Source organism: Pristiophorus japonicus, chromosome 2 (genome assembly GCF_044704955.1).
Source record: "Pristiophorus japonicus isolate sPriJap1 chromosome 2, sPriJap1.hap1, whole genome shotgun sequence".
Taxonomy (NCBI): domain Eukaryota; kingdom Metazoa; phylum Chordata; class Chondrichthyes; family Pristiophoridae; genus Pristiophorus; species Pristiophorus japonicus.
Genome location: NC_091978.1, coordinates 69914279 through 69929914, shown reverse-complemented (window position 1 = coordinate 69929914; position 15636 = coordinate 69914279). Strand labels below are relative to the sequence as shown.

Genomic DNA, 15636 nt, shown 5'->3' with positions numbered 1-15636 from the left:
GCCGACACTATTTTTTTTAATGTTTAGCTCTCTTCAGGAGTCTAGACCACTCCCCTCCCCTCGAACCCAGCTCTTTTAGCATACCAACCTGCAATAATTCACTGGGTATTTCTGCCAGGGAAGGGGAAAGACCCAGATTAGGGCTCTGGCTTCAAACATTGGCCTAGTGAGGGGTGGGCAGGACTTTTGTCCCCATAAGCCCCCAAAATCAGCAGTAAGCCAATGTAATCGAGTTCCTGTCTTTTACTGGTGGAAACTGACAGATTGGTGACAGAGTTATTGCAGGAGTCTGGTAGAACACTCGAATAAATTAAGCCCAAATTATGATTTAAAATCCCAATAAGCAGAGTGCTTGCTGACTGTAAGACCAGCTGGTAAAAGGAGCAAATCACTGGAACTTAAGCATACTGCCTAATTAAAATCAAAATGATAATAAGTGAATAACTATTTTGGCAAGATTTTAGATCCATCCATTCTCAGGTGGGCAAGCACCCATTCAAGAGATTGGAACTTTTCTATTAGTCCAAGGTTTTGGAGTTCTGGGATTCAGTAGGTTAGGTTCCTCCTGTTGCAAAACATTGCTATGCATTTTCTTATCTGCTTTACTAAGGGTATTAACCCCTCATTCAGATCTAGTTGAAATAAATCTAGGTTATTGTTTTTAGACTTTCAGTGAATACTTTTACTCACCTCTGTTTGTGTAAATCATCTTTCTTGTAAAAACTGTCCAAGAAAGTGACCCAGTTCCCTAAAATATTGAGCGAAAGAATGAAGGGAGAAAATTAAATGGAAAAAAGTCCAATGTATACTAAATATATTAATTTGGATTAACACCAACATGTATTATTACACTGTCTAGCAGAATTTTAAGTGATAAATAAGCTTGGTTCAAGGCAGTTTGTTTTTTAAATCAGGCAATGTTAAGTCTCTCTCTACTTTTTTCCTTCGACCTTCACTGATCCTGTCCTAAAGGTCTTGCCTCACATTAGATATGTTTCCACAGGTGCCTTCTGTATACCAATACTTTATCAAGCTGTGCCCCTCAACAGGGAGCATTGATTGGACAATTATTTATGGAGACATATGACTGCCAAGCCTAATTCTGTCCTCACCCAATCTCCAGAAATGTGGAGTTCCAGCAAGAATCCTGAGATAGCAATCAGGGTCAGGAGTCACAGAATCATAGAATCATACAGCACAGAAGGAGGCCATTCAGCCCATTGTGCGTGCTCCAGCTCTCTGAAAGAGCTATTTAATTAGCCCCTCAATTTATTCCCCTTCAAATATTTATTCAATTCCATTGTGAAAGTTACTATTGAATCTGTTTTCACCATTCTTTCAGGCAGTAAATTCCAAATCATAACAACACGTTGTATAAAAAAAATTCTCCTCATTTCCTTTCTGGTTCTTTTGCCAAATAACTTAAATCTGTGTCCTTTGGTTACTGACCCTCCTGCCAGTGGAAACAGTTTCTCCTTACTTACTCCATCAAAACCCCTCAGAATTTTGACCACCTCTATAAAATCTCCCTTTAACTGTCTCTGCTCGAAGGAGAACAATCCCAGTTCCTGTAGGTTCTCCACATAACTGAAAATCCTCATCCCTGGTGTCATTCTGGTAAATCTCCTTTGCACCCTCTCTAAGGTCTTGACATCTTTCCTAAAGTGTGCTGCCCATAATTGGGCACAATACTCCAGCTGAGGCTTAGCCAAACAACAACAACAACAACAACAACTTGTGTGTGTGTGTGTATATATATATGTATATATATATATATATATCTATAGGCACCTTTAACGTAGTAAAACGTCTCAAGGTGCTTCACAGCAGTGTTTTAAGACAAAACAAATAAATTTGAAACCGACCCACATAAGAAGAAATTACGGCAGCTGACCAAAAGCTTGGTCAAAGAGGTAGGTTTTAAGGAGCGTCTTAAAGGAGGAAAACAGAAAGAGCGAGGCGGAGAGGTCTAGGGAGGGAGTTCCAAAGCTTGGGGCCTAAGCAGCTGAAGGCACTGCCACAAATGATTGAGCAGTTATAATCAGGGTTACTCAAGAGGGCAGAATTTGAGGAGTATAGACAGGGTTGTGAGGCTGAAGGAGATTAGAGATAGGGAGGGGTGAGGCCATGGAGGGATTTGTAAACAAGGATGAGAATTTTGAAATCGAGGCGTTGATTAACCGGGAGCCAATGTAGGTCAGCGAGCGCAGGGTTGATGGGTGATCGTGACTTGGTGCGAGTTAGGATATGGGCTGCCGAATTTTGGATGACCATGTAGGGTAGAAGCTGGAAGACCAGCCAGGAGTGCATTGGAGTAGTCAAGTCTAGAGGTAACAAAGGCATGAATGAGGGTTACAGCAGCAGATGAGCTGAGGCAGGGGCAGAGACAGGCAATGTTACCGAGGTGGAAATAGGCAGTTTTAGTTATGCTGTGAATATGTGGCCTGGAGCTCATTTCAGGGTTAAGTATGACACCTAGATTGCGAACAGTCTGGTTCAGCCTCAGACAGATGCTAGTAAGAGAGATGGAGTCAGTGGGTAGGGAATGCAGTTTGTGGCAGGTACCGAAAACAATGGCTTCAGTTTTCCCAATATTCAATTGGAGAAAATTTCTGCTCATCCAGTACTGGATGTCAGACGAGCAGTCTGACAATTTCGAGGTTGTGGATGGGACAAGAGAAGTGTTGGTGAGGTAGAGCTGGGTGATTTTCGGATGATGTCACCAAGGGGCAGCATATAGATGAGAAATAGGAGGGGGCCAAGGATAGATCCTTGGGGGACACCAGAGGTAACGATGCGGGAGTGGGAAGAGAAGCCATTGCAGGTAATTTTCTGCCTATGATGAGATAGGTAAGAATGGACCCTGGCGAGTGCAGTCCCACTCAGCTGGATGGTGGTGGAGAGGCATTGGAGGAGGATGGAGTGGTCAACCATGCCAAATAGGTCGAGAAGGCCAGGGAGGGATAGTTTACCTTTGTGACAGTCACAAAGGATGTCATTTGTAGGGTAGCAAATGTAACACCACTTTTTAAAAAAGGAGGGAGAGAGAAAACGGGTAATTATAGATCGGTTAGCCTGACATCAGTAGTGGGGAAAATGTTGAAATCAATCATTAAAGATGAAATAGCAGCGCATTTGGAAAGCAGTGACAGGATCGGACCAAGTCAGCATGGATTTATGAAAGGGAAATCATGCTTGACGAATCTTCTGGAATTTTTTGAGGATGTAACCAGCAGAGTGGACAAGGGAGAACCAATGAATGTGGTGTATTTGGACTTTCAAAAGGCTTTTGACAAGGTCCCGCACAAGAGATTGGTGTGCAAAATCAAAGCGCATGGTATTGGGGGTAATGTACTGACGTGGATAGAGAACTGGTTGGCAGACAGGAAGGAGAGAGTCTGGATAAACGGGTCCTTTTCAGAATGGCAGGCAGTGACTAGTGGAGTGCTACAAGGCTCAGTGCTGGGACCCCAGCTCTTTACAATATACATTAAGGATTTAGATGAAAGAATTGAGTGTAATATCTCCAAGTTTGCAGATGACACTAAACTGGGTGGCAGTGTGAGCTGTGAAGAGGACGCTAAGAGGCTGCAGGGTGACTTGGACAGGTTAGGTGAGTGGGCAAATGCATGGCAGATGCAGTATAATGCGGATAAATGTGAGGTTATCCATTTTGGGGGCAAAAACATGAAGGCAAAATATTATTTGAATGGTGGCAGATTAGGAAAAGGGGAGGTGCAACGAGACCTGGGTATCATGGTTCATCAGTCACTGAAAGTCGGCATGCATGTACAGCAGGCGGTGAAGAAGGCTAATGGAGGTATGTTGGCCTTCATAGTTAGGGGATTTGAATATAGGAGCAGGGAGGTCTTACTGCAGTTGTACAGGGCCTTAGTGAGGCCTCACCTGGAATATTGTGTTCAGTTTTGGTTTCCTAATCTGAGGAAGGACATTCTTGCTATTGAGGGAGTGCAGCGAAGGTTCACCAGACGGATTTCAGAGATGGCTGGACTGTCATATGAGGAGAGACTGGATCAACTGAGCCTTTATTCATTGGAGTTTAGAAGGATGAGAGGGGATCTCATAGAAACGTGTAAGATTCTGACGGGACTGGACAGGTGAGATGCGGGAAGAATGTTCCCGATGTTGGAGAAGTCCAGAACCAGGGGACATAGTCTTAGGATAAGGGGTAGGCCATTTAGGACTGGGATGAGGAGAAATTTCTTCACTCAGAGAGTTGTTAACCTATGGAATTCCCTGCCGCAGAGAGTTGTTGATGCCAGTTCATTGGATATATTCAAGAGGGAGTTAGATATGGCCCTTACAGCTAAGGTGATCAAGGGATATGGAGAGAAAGCAGGAAAGGGGTACTGAGTGAATGATCAGCCATGATCTTATTGAATGGCAGTGCAGGCTCGAAGGGCCGAATGGCCTACTCCTGCACCTATTTTGTATGTTGCTATGTATGTTTTTATGTCCAACAAAAATCATCCAGTCTAATCCAAATTACCAGCTCCGAGTCCGTAACCCTGCAGGTTACTGCACTTTAAGTGCCCATCCAACCATCTCTTAAAAGTGGTGAGGGTTTCTGCATCCACCAATCTTCCAGGCACCGAGTTCCAGGTCCCCACAACCCTCTGCGTAAAGAAGCCCCCCCTCCTCAAATCCCTTCTAAACTTTCCACCAACCACCTTAAAACTATGCCCCCTCATAATAGACCCCTCCACCAATGGAAACAAGCCTCTACTATTCACTATGTACAGGCCGCTCAAAGAGGTCTCCACTCAACCTCCTCTGTTTCAATGAGAACAAACCCAGCCTATCCAATCTGTCCTCATAACTAAGATTCTCCATTCCAGGCAGCATCCTAGTAAATCTCCTTTGCACCCTCTCTAGTGAAATCACCTCCTTCCTATAATACGGCGACCAGAACTGCATGCAATACTTTAGCTGTGGCCTAACCAAAGTATTATACAATTTAAGCATAACTTCCCTGCTCTTATATTCTATGCCTCGGCCAATAAAGGCAAGCATTTCGTATGCCTTTTTAACCACCTTATCCACCTAGCGTGCTACTTTCAGGGATCTGTGGACAAGCACTCCAAGGTCACTTTGTTCATCTACACTATTAAGTGGCCTACCGCTTAATGTATATACCCTTTTCTTATTAGCCCTCCCAAAGTGCACCTCACAATTTTCTGAATTAAATTCCATTTGCCATTGCTCTGACCAGTAGATTGATAGCCTCTTGCAGCCCATGACTTTCCTCTTCATTATCAACCACACAGCCAAATTTAGTGTCGTCTGCAAACTTCTTAATCATACTCCCTATATTCAAATCTAAATCGTTGATATATACCACAAAAAGCAAGGGACCCAGTACTGAGCCCTGCGGAACCCCACTGGAAACATCCTTCCAGTCACAGAAACATCCATCGATCATTCCCCTTTGCTTCCTACCTCCAAGCCAATTTTGAATCCAACTTGCCACTTTGCCCTGGATCCCGTGGGCTTTAACCTTCATGACCAGTCTACCATGTGGGACCTTATCAAAAGCTTTGCTAAAGTCCATGTATACTACATTGTACGCACTATCCTCATCGACCCTCTTGGTTACCTCCTCAAAAAATTCAATCAGGTTAGTCAGACATGATCTTTCCTTAACAAATCTGTGCTGACTGTCACTAATTAATCTAAATGTAGATTTATCCTGTCTTTCAGTATTTTTTCCAATCATTTTCCCACCACTGAGGTTAGGCTGACAGGCCTGTAATTACTCGGCCTATCCCATTCTTCCTTCTTAAACAAGGGTGCTACATTAGCAGTCCTCCAATCCTCAGGCACCATGCCCAGATTCAAAGAGGATTGGAAAATGATGGTCAAGGCCTCTGCTATTTCCTCTTTTACTTCGCTCAACAGCCTGGGATGCATTTCATCCGGGCCTGGGGACTTAACTACTTTCAAAGCTGCTAAGCCCCTTAATACTTCCTCTCTCACTATATTTATTTCATCCAGAATATCTCACACCTCCTCAATAGCAGTATCTGCATTGCCCCTTTCCTTTGTGAAAACAGATGCAAAGTATTCATTAAGAATCTGACCAAATCTTCCGCCTCCACACAAATATTACCCTCATGGTTTCTAATAGGCCCTACCTTTCTTTAATTACCCTCTTACTCTTAATATATTTATAGAACATCTTTGGGTTTTCCTTAATTTTACTGGCCAAGAATTTCTCATGCTCTCTCTTAGCATTCCTAATATCCTTTTTAATTTTGCCTCTTAACTTTCTATATTCCTCTAAAGGTTCTATAGTATTTAGCCGTTGGTATCTGACATCCCTTTTTTTCTTAATCCTCCCCTGTAAGTCCCTGGACATCCAGGGGGGCTCGAGAATTATTTTTCCCAGCCTTTTTCTTTAAGGGCACATGATTGGCCTGAGCCGTCTGGATCTCCTTCTTAAATGCCTCCCATTGTTCTGACACTGATTTACCCACAAGTAGCTGTTTCCAGTCCACTATGGCCAAATCTCTCCTTAACTTCGCAAAATTAGCTTTTCCCCAATTCAGAACTTTTATTCCAGGCCTATCCTTGTCCTTATCCATAACCAACTTGAATCTGACTAAATTATGGTCACTGGCACCCAAGTGCTCTCTCACTAATACCCCTTCAACCTGCCCAGCTTCATTCCCCAAAACTAAATCCAAGATCACCCCCTCTTGTGTTGGTCTTGCTACATACTGACTAAAAAAGTTATTTTAAATGCATTTCAAGAATTCTGCACCCTCTAGACCCTTCACATTAAATTTGTCCCAATCAATATTTGGATAGCTAAAATCCCCTACTATTACTACCCTATGGTTTTTGGACTTCACAGCAATTTGCCTACATATTTGCTCCTCTATCTCCCTCCCACTGTTTGGGGGTCTATAATACACGCCTAGCTGTGTGATCGCCCCTTTTTTATTTTTCAATTCGACACATATGGCCTCATTTAATGATCCCTCTCACATATCATCCCTCCTCACCGCTGTAATAGTTTCTTTAATCAGTACCGCAACCCCCCCACCCCCTTTTTTACCCCCCTCTCTATCTTGTCTAAAAATCCTGTAGCCAGGAATATTGATCTGCCAAACCTGCCCCTCTTTCAGCCATGTTTCTGTAATGGCTATAATGTCATACTCCCAAATGTCTACTTGTGCTCTTAGCTCATCTGCCTTATTCGCTATACTCCTTGCATTAAAGTATATTCCATTCAGCACAGGAAGACCTTCTTGCTTACTACTTACTAAGCCTTGTTTCCTCTGTCTTACAGATCCTGAGGCTGACTGGAAAAGTTTCAACACTCTTGTAATTTTTATGTGCAGTGGCACTTTTTTAAAAATCCAGCACTTAACTAAACAAATAAATGCAATTTTATTTTGTTTATCTTTGATACTCAGCTCTTCACTTTCAGGGAATCCTATTTCATTTGAGAAGACAGCTGATATTGTTTCTGGATGGTTATTTGCCAGAAAGCCTTTATAGGAATTTTGGATATAAAGCCTTGGGATTATGTTCCTTTGCAAGGAAGTTAAATATAGCTTTCCCATGGTTAATGTTTATTTTTACATTATCAAAATAAATAAGTGAATGCAATCAGAGTTTCTACAATTCCCCTGTGTAAACTACTGGGCAGTGTATTTATTAAATATTACCAGGGATGCTTTCAAATATTAGGAAAAATCAATTGTCCTTGCAGTGCATACTCAAACTGTAATTTTATACCCTTACAGCTTGACAATGTTTTTTTTTAGGATAATCCTCTGTTGGAAGTGCAGATTGTCATTTTCTGTCGTTGATTAAACATTATCAGTAGACTATAACTCATAAGGCTAAACACGAGGATTTCATAAATTGCAAATAAAAAGAGTTAATTGACTTATACTTCAAAGAACAGAAGAATTTTTAGAAACAGGAAAAGATTATTCAGCCCAACAATATATCCCTGTATCAGAAATTGATATATTTTTTCCTTTCTTGAATTTTTAACTTGTACTTTTCATTGACGGAACCAACATGAGGGGTTAAAATCCAAGGTCATACAAGTATTTCAAAAGGATAATCATGAGGTTGGAATTCAATTAGGCTAGGATGGGCTTCACAAGGTGTTCAGGAAAAGCATAATAGGGCGACTAAGGTGCTCATTGTTTAAATTACCTGATCCATTACAGTTGCTCACAGATTTCCTTACCATTGTCAAAGATTGACCATATAATTAATGGCCGCATTTATTTGTACTGCCAAAATGGTCGCCATGCTCCACCTTTTGTTTCTGATTGGTCCCCTTGGAGGATAAGTCACACCATGAAGTTTCGCAGGAATGTGTCACTGGAACCGCCCATCCCAAGGACTCAATTGTAACTCAATCCACTTTGACTTCCTGAAGGGACAGAGGACAGAGCTCCACAGAAGACAGCAAGGGCCAGCCAAAGTGCCTTACCCCAGTCCAAGTGCATGCCTCCCCCAGCTAAACTGCCTTACCCCAGTCCAAGTACATCCTTCCCCCTCCCCCCACCATCATAGATGGGGCATTGTGTACGAATTGTTAACAGGTTTATTGGGTATGACATGAATAATGACAGTGTCGTGACTTCTGGATATCATCCACTCCAGCAATGTCCCTTGTAGAGGATTGGAAGAACTCCCTTCCGACACCCCCCACCCCGCCCCCACAACCCATGTCTCTCTCTCCCCCCCAGCCTCTCGCTATCTGCCCCCACCCCCCAGCCTCTCGCTTTTTGCCCTCCCAGCCTCTCGCTCTCTCCCCCCAGCCTCTCTCTCTCTCTCCCAGCCTTTCTCCCCCAGCCTCTCTCTCTCCCCCAGCCTCTCTCTCTCTCTCTCTCTCTCTCCCTCCCAGCCTCTCTCCCCCAGCCTCTCTTTCTCTCTCTCTCCCCCCAGCCTCTCTCTCTCTCTCTCTCCCTCCCAGCCTCTCTCCCCCAGCCTCTCTCTCTCTCGCTCCCTCCCAGCCTCTCTCCCCCAGCCTCTCTTTCTCTCTCTCTCCCCCCAGCCTCTCTCTCTCTCTCTCTCCCTCCCAGCCTCTCTCCCCCAGCCTCTCTCTCTCTCTCTCTCCCAGCCTTTCTCCCCCAGCCTCTCTCTCCCCCAGCCTCTCTCTCTCTCTCTCCCCCAGCTTCTCTCTCTCCCCCAGCCTTTCTCCCCCAGCCTCTCTCTCTTCCCCCTCGCCTTCGGGTCCAGGACCGCTGCCATCAGGCTTGCCCCCACCCCGCATCGGGTCCAGGACCACTGCCATCGGGCCCCCCCCACCACCATCGGGTCCAGGCCCACCGCCATCAGGCCCAGGACCGCGACCATCGGGCCCAGCCACCAATGGGCCCCATCGCCATTGGGCCAAGGCCTGCCACCATTGCGGCCCCTTCCCCTGCCGCCATCGGGCCCAGGCCCACCGCCATCGGGCCCAGGCCCACCGCCATCGGGCCCGGGCCCAGGCCCACCGCCATCGGGCCCAGGCCCACCGCCATCGGGCCCAGGACCGCTGCCATTGCGAACCCCGCTGCATCAGGCCCAGGCTGGCCAGTGGGAAGAGAGTCGGAGCCTCAGGTCCCACTGCTTGGCACCACGCTCATAGAATGATTCAGCCGGGAGGAGGACGGAGCTTGACAGGGAATGGAGATTGTTGCCTGTGCAGTACGGGCAGTGGGGTCAGAACCAGTACCCACTACCCAAGGCAGACGAACTATTTGCGATCCTGGCTGGAGGGAAGATGTTCACCAAGCTGGACCTGACCTCGGCCTACATGACACAGGAGCTGGAGAAATCTTCAAAAGGCCTCACCTGCATCAACACTCACAAAGGTCTGTTCATCTATAACAGATGCCCGTTCAGGATTCAGTCGGCCGTAGCAATCTTCCAAGGGAACATGGAGAGCCTGCTAAAGTCGGTCCCTCACACCGTGGTTTTCCAGAATGACATACTGGTTACAGGTCAGGACACCATTGAGCACTTGAAGAATCTGGAAGAGGTTCTTAGTCGGTTGGATTGCGTAGGACTCAGGTTGAAATGCTCGAAGTGTGTTTTCCTGGTGCCGGAGGTCGAGTTCTTGGGAAGAAGAATCGCAGCAGACGGCATCAGACCCACCGACGCCAAGACGGAGGCCATCAAGAACGCGCCGAGACCACAGAATGTTTCGGAGCTGCGTTCGTTCCTGGGACTCCTCAACTATTTTGATAATTTCCTACCCGGGTTAAGCATCTTGCTAGAACCCCTACTTGTGCTACTGCGCAAGGGTGATGATTGGGTATGGGGGAATTCAAAAGAGGCTATCTTTGAGAAAGCCAGAAGTCTGTTGTGTTCAAACAAACTGCTTATCTTGTATAACCCTTGTAAACGATTAGTGCTAGCTTGCGAGGCGTCGTCATATGGGGTCGGGTGTGTGTTACAACAGGCTGACGAATCGGGGATTTTGCAACAGGTCGCTTATGCATCCAGGAGTCTGTCCAAGGCCGAAAGGGCCTACAGCATGATTGAAAAAGAGGCTCTGGTGTGCGTTTACGGGGTGAAAAAAATGCAGCAGTATTTGTTTGGCCTCAAATTTGAGCTTGAAACTGACCACAAGCCGCTCATATCACTATCCTCTGAGAGCAAAGGGATTAACACCAATGCCTCTGCCCGCATCCAAAGATGGGCACTCACGCTGTCGGCATACAACTATGTAATTCACTACAGACCGGGCACAGAGAACTGCGCTGATGCTCTCAGTCGGCTACCATTGCCCACCACTGGAGTGGAAATGGCACAGCCTGCGGACTTGTTCATGGTAATGGATGCATTCAAAAACAAAAGCTCACCCATTACTGCCCACCAGATCAGGACCTGGACCAGCCAGGATCCTTTACTGTCCTTGGTAAAAAAACTGTGTCCTCCATGGGAGCTGGTCCAGTGTCCCAGCGGAGATGTAGGAGGCAATTAAGCCGTTCCACAGGTGCAAAGACGAAATGTCCTTGCAGGCGGACTGTCTGTTGTGGGGTAATCGAATGGTCTTACCCTACAAAGGCAGAGAAACGTTCACTTGTGACCTACATAGCACCCACCCAGGCATTGTAATGATGAAAGCCATAGCCAGATCCCATGTGTGGTGGCCCGGCATCGACTCAGATTTAGAGTCATGCGTGCGCCAGTGCAACACTCTCAGCTAAGCAATGCATCCAGAGAGGCACCGCTAAGTTTGTGGTTGTGGCCCTCCAAACTGTGGTCGAGGATCCACGTGGACTATGTGGGCTCATTTCTCGGCAAAATGTTCTTCGTTGTCGTGGATGCTTACTTAAAATGGATTTAATGTGTAATAATGTCTGTAAGCACATCTACGGCCACCATCGAAAGCCTACGAGCCATGTTTGCCACACACGATCTGCCTGATGTCCTAGTCAGCAACAATAGGCCGTGTTTCACCAGTGCTGAATTCAAAGGGATCAAGCACGTCACATCTGCCCCATTCAAGCCCGCATCCAATGGCCAGGCAAAACGGGCAGTTCACACCACCAAGCAAAGCTTGAAACGTGTGTCGGAAGGCTCCCTGCAGATCTGGCCGTCCCGAGTGCTGCTCAGCTACTGCACCAGACCCCACTCGCTCACCGAGGTTCCCCCAGCCGAGCTGCTCATGAAAACAGTGCTCAAAACAAGGCTCTCCCTTGTCCACCCTGGTCTCCATGATCACGTGGAGGGCAGGCAGCATCAGCAAAGTATGTACCGTCACCGCGCAAATTTGTCACGCGATATTGAGGTCAATGATCCTGTGTTTGTACTCAATTATGGACATGGTCCCAAATGGCTCGCTGGCACGGTCATAGCCAAAGAGAGTAGGGTGTTTCAGGTCAAATTGGCAAATGGACTAATGTGCAGAAAACATTTGGACCAAATCAAATTGCTGTTCACCAACAACTACGAACAACCCGAAGAAAACACCACCAACTTTGACCCTCCAACACACACACAAGTGGCAACCGACATCATGGTTGACCATGAAGCTGAATTCACCATCCCCAGCAGCCCGGCAAGGCCGGCTGCCTAGCAGCCCAGTGAAGAACTGACCAACTTACCCACACCTGCATTTGTACCGAGACGATCGACAAGGGAGCGAAAAGCCCCAGATCGTCTCACCCTGTAAATAAGTGTACTATTAACTGTACAAGGGAGTAATGTTATGTATTTTATCCTTGGCAACCTGTATCACACCACCACCAGAGGACCTGACTGTTGGAGTCCCAAAAGATCCCAGCATCCCTTGGGAGCACTGTATATAAGCAGGCTGCCCACGAGGTACCGGCACTCTGGAGTCTTATTAAAGGAGCTAAGGTCACACTTACTCATTGTTCACAGTACTCAGTTTCATCCTTTATTACGAATGTATCAATTACGTCACCCACCAATGAGAATGTCACTTTACATGATATACATGCTGGAGGTAGAGAAGCTGCAGGAGGCTGAAAGGGAAGCCAGACTAATAAAGGAGAGCCAGACCATCCCAGCCCTGCCATTCAGTACGATGTGCACTTTCCAACGCCATTTTACCTAGAACTCAGGAGGTTTCAGGAGGCTGCACTTCAGACATGAAGCTTTGATGGAACTTTGTTCATTACTGCAGCCAAATTGGCAACCACGTTCAAACACATGTACACCTCTGACTGTGCCAGAGAATGTGGCCACAGCTCTCAACTTTTATGCCACATGGTCATTCCAGGGTGCCACTGGAGACTTTTGTTAGATCAGCCAGCTTTACAACCGTAATCACACTCCAAAAGTATTTCCTTGGTTATAAAGTGCTTTGAGACGTCCGGTGGTCGTGAAAGGCGCTATATAAATCCAAGTCTTCTTTCACTTGCAGGAGCCTGCTCATCCCTTTAACTCTATGGAATCTTTAAAATGATAATGTTGCATCCTTGCTGCCGCTGGATCGCGATCTTAAATATCTACCCCCCCCACCCCCTCACCACCTACTGCTGGTGGGACTCCTGACCTAGACCTGCTAGCATTATAGAAATGAGCTGGCCCTGGGCTTTCTGATGGGGTCAGCCTCCTTCGATGTTGTTGGGCATGAAACCCACTTCATTTAGGGTTGGTTGGCCTGGAGTCTCCAGGAATGAAAGACAAATCTCCAGGACACAATTGCGAGAAAACCAGGAGAAAAATCAAAGGGGCATTAAAAATTGTGAGCTTTTAGGTTGACCCGTATTGACCAGAATCACTTGTTTTTATATTCCAAAAGGAGGTACTGCATTTTGAAAATTAACCATCCAATTAAAATAAAGGACAAGGGGTAAGCCATTTAGGACCGAGATGAGGAGAAACTTCTTCACCCAGAGAGTGGTGAACCTGTGGAATTCTCTACCACAGAAAGTTGTTGAGGCCAATTCACTAAATATATTCAAAAAGGAGTTAGATGTAGTCCTTACTACTAGGGGGATCAAGGGGTATGGCGAGAAAGCAGGAATGGGGTACTGAAGTTGCATGTTCAGCCATGAACTCATTGAATGGCGGTGCAGGCTAGAAGGGCCGAATGGCCTACTCCTGCACCTATTTTCTATGTTTCTATGTTTCTAAAGGGGAATTGCCAGTCAACTACAAATGGAACTAATCATAAAATCTGTCTATATTTGAAAACCGTGTATAAACTTCCTCACAAGCCTGTTACCAAGTGACTAACAACAAACTTTACCACATTGTATCAGGACAAACTTGGTACAAGACTAGGCTTTGGCTGGCTGTTAAACTCTTTGAGCACAATAACTGGGTTTCACAGAAACTGATCAAAACTTTGACAAAATTATGTAAATTTTGTCACAATCAAATTTGGCAAAGTTTTTGACCTTAAGAAAATGACCTAATTTTATAATACTCTACTATGGAATAGCCTAAATAATTAGATTTAAAGACTTATTACAAATGATTTAGGATACATTTTCCAATTCTATGCTCTTGGAGCTGAATTTGACCAGCCAGGAGAGCTGATCAAGTTCAGCTGGTCCAGTCAGGAAATTGCACATGACCATGAGTTTCCGTTAAGTTTAATATATGGAAACTAATGGTGAGTGCACATGTAATTACCCAATTTCCCAGTGAGGTAGCTTCCACACCAGGAGCACGCAATCGGAAAGTTTACTTTTTAATTATCGTCTTAAAACAATGAGAGTAACTAACTTATCTCAATTTTCAATTAATTTAAAACATGTGATATATTACATGGTTGCTTTAAAATAAGCTCATTTGTTATGTGGTTCTGTCCTCACAATAAAAATCTATTTCCTTTTTCAGAAAAAAATGCTGTCGAGGTTATAAATTTGTTCTTGGCCAATGCATTCCAGAAGGTAAGTGATGCCAACTTAGTGAAGAAGAAGGTAGCTTCATTTGAAGAAATGGCAGTGCATTCATACTACAACTATTTTGTGTAAAACTTTAAATCAAGTGGCCCCTTATTAAAGGGACACTAGAACTGACAAATTAACAAATAAAACTTTTGGAACTTTAAACGGTCAAATTAAAATTTGGTTGACGGGGGTGATGATGCACTCCAGTCCCTCTGATGCCTACCTCTCACATTTGTACTACAAGTTTAGCGTTAGTGTGAACTGATTTGGCTTTGTACCAATGATAACTTTGTGGAATCAAGACCTGAACTGATTCTGAAGCCAAGCAGAGTGAGACGTCATTGTAATTTATTTATAATGTATGTGGACACTGAGATGTGGCAGCAATGTTAAACAAAACTAGTACTTTTAAACAAATGGAAGGAAAATTGATTTTCTACTAACAACAGATGATTCCCAGAGTCCAATTAATGCTCATTAGTAGTTACAGAGGCCCTTTCCTTCAGCTTTTTTTTATATACACAGTTAATTAAAGGTGTGCCTAAATGCCAGTTATACTGCAACCAGCCCAAAGCCAAAGTGATATGCGACTGCCTCCTTGAGGCAGTCTCCAACTGCTTGCCGAAGTCCGAGTCAGGCAACATTGGAGCAAAAGCTTGCATAAAAGCAAACTTGAAAACCACTTTGCATTGATGCACAATGTGTGATAAAATATGAGGAACAGGTGATTCAGGGGGTTTCTGAAGCACAAGCGTGGGAGCCCAACAGGTACAACTGGAAGGAATCCTCTGATAAAGTGTAACTTTGCTTATGTTTGTGTGAAAATGAATTGATTTTGGGTACAACTTAACAAATATTATACAGAAAAATACAGATCTGCTGAATTCCTTCGTTTCTCAGGGATTTACCTACCAACAAAATCCAAGTTGCATTTGGATTTTGGGGTCGCTAGCAAGGTTAGCCAGGAGCGATCATTATCCAGTCTATTTTTTTCCATTCCATCACCCAATACTTATTTTTTTTTACCAAATTCGTGAGGAGCACCATAGAAATGTAAGTTGCTCTTACGTGACTGTCCTATTTAAGTAATGCTCCTTATGTACAAGACGACATCTCAAGAAGCTTTAGGTTGTACAAAAGAAAATGGCGGATGCTGAGCAAGAGGAGATTCGGAAAATTGAGGAAGTTGAAAGGATAGAAGACTCCGTCAAAGAGAAGTATTTTGAGGATGTTATTAAAAACAAGGAGGAAAGTGACAAAATGGAAGGATCGAGGAAGT

The 15636-nt window shown here is 44.8% G+C and overlaps 1 protein-coding gene across 1 annotated transcript in view; it reads left to right on the top strand.

The window, feature by feature from the left end:
* The window catches only part of ccbe1 (collagen and calcium binding EGF domains 1), a 461189-nt gene that overhangs the window by 395242 nt on the left and 50311 nt on the right, over positions 1 to 15636 (top strand). Inside the window, exon 3 of the mRNA XM_070860078.1 lies at positions 14305 to 14357. Within this exon, the coding sequence (XP_070716179.1) occupies positions 14305 to 14357 (53 nt within the window). The remainder of the gene's footprint in view (positions 1 to 14304; positions 14358 to 15636) is intronic.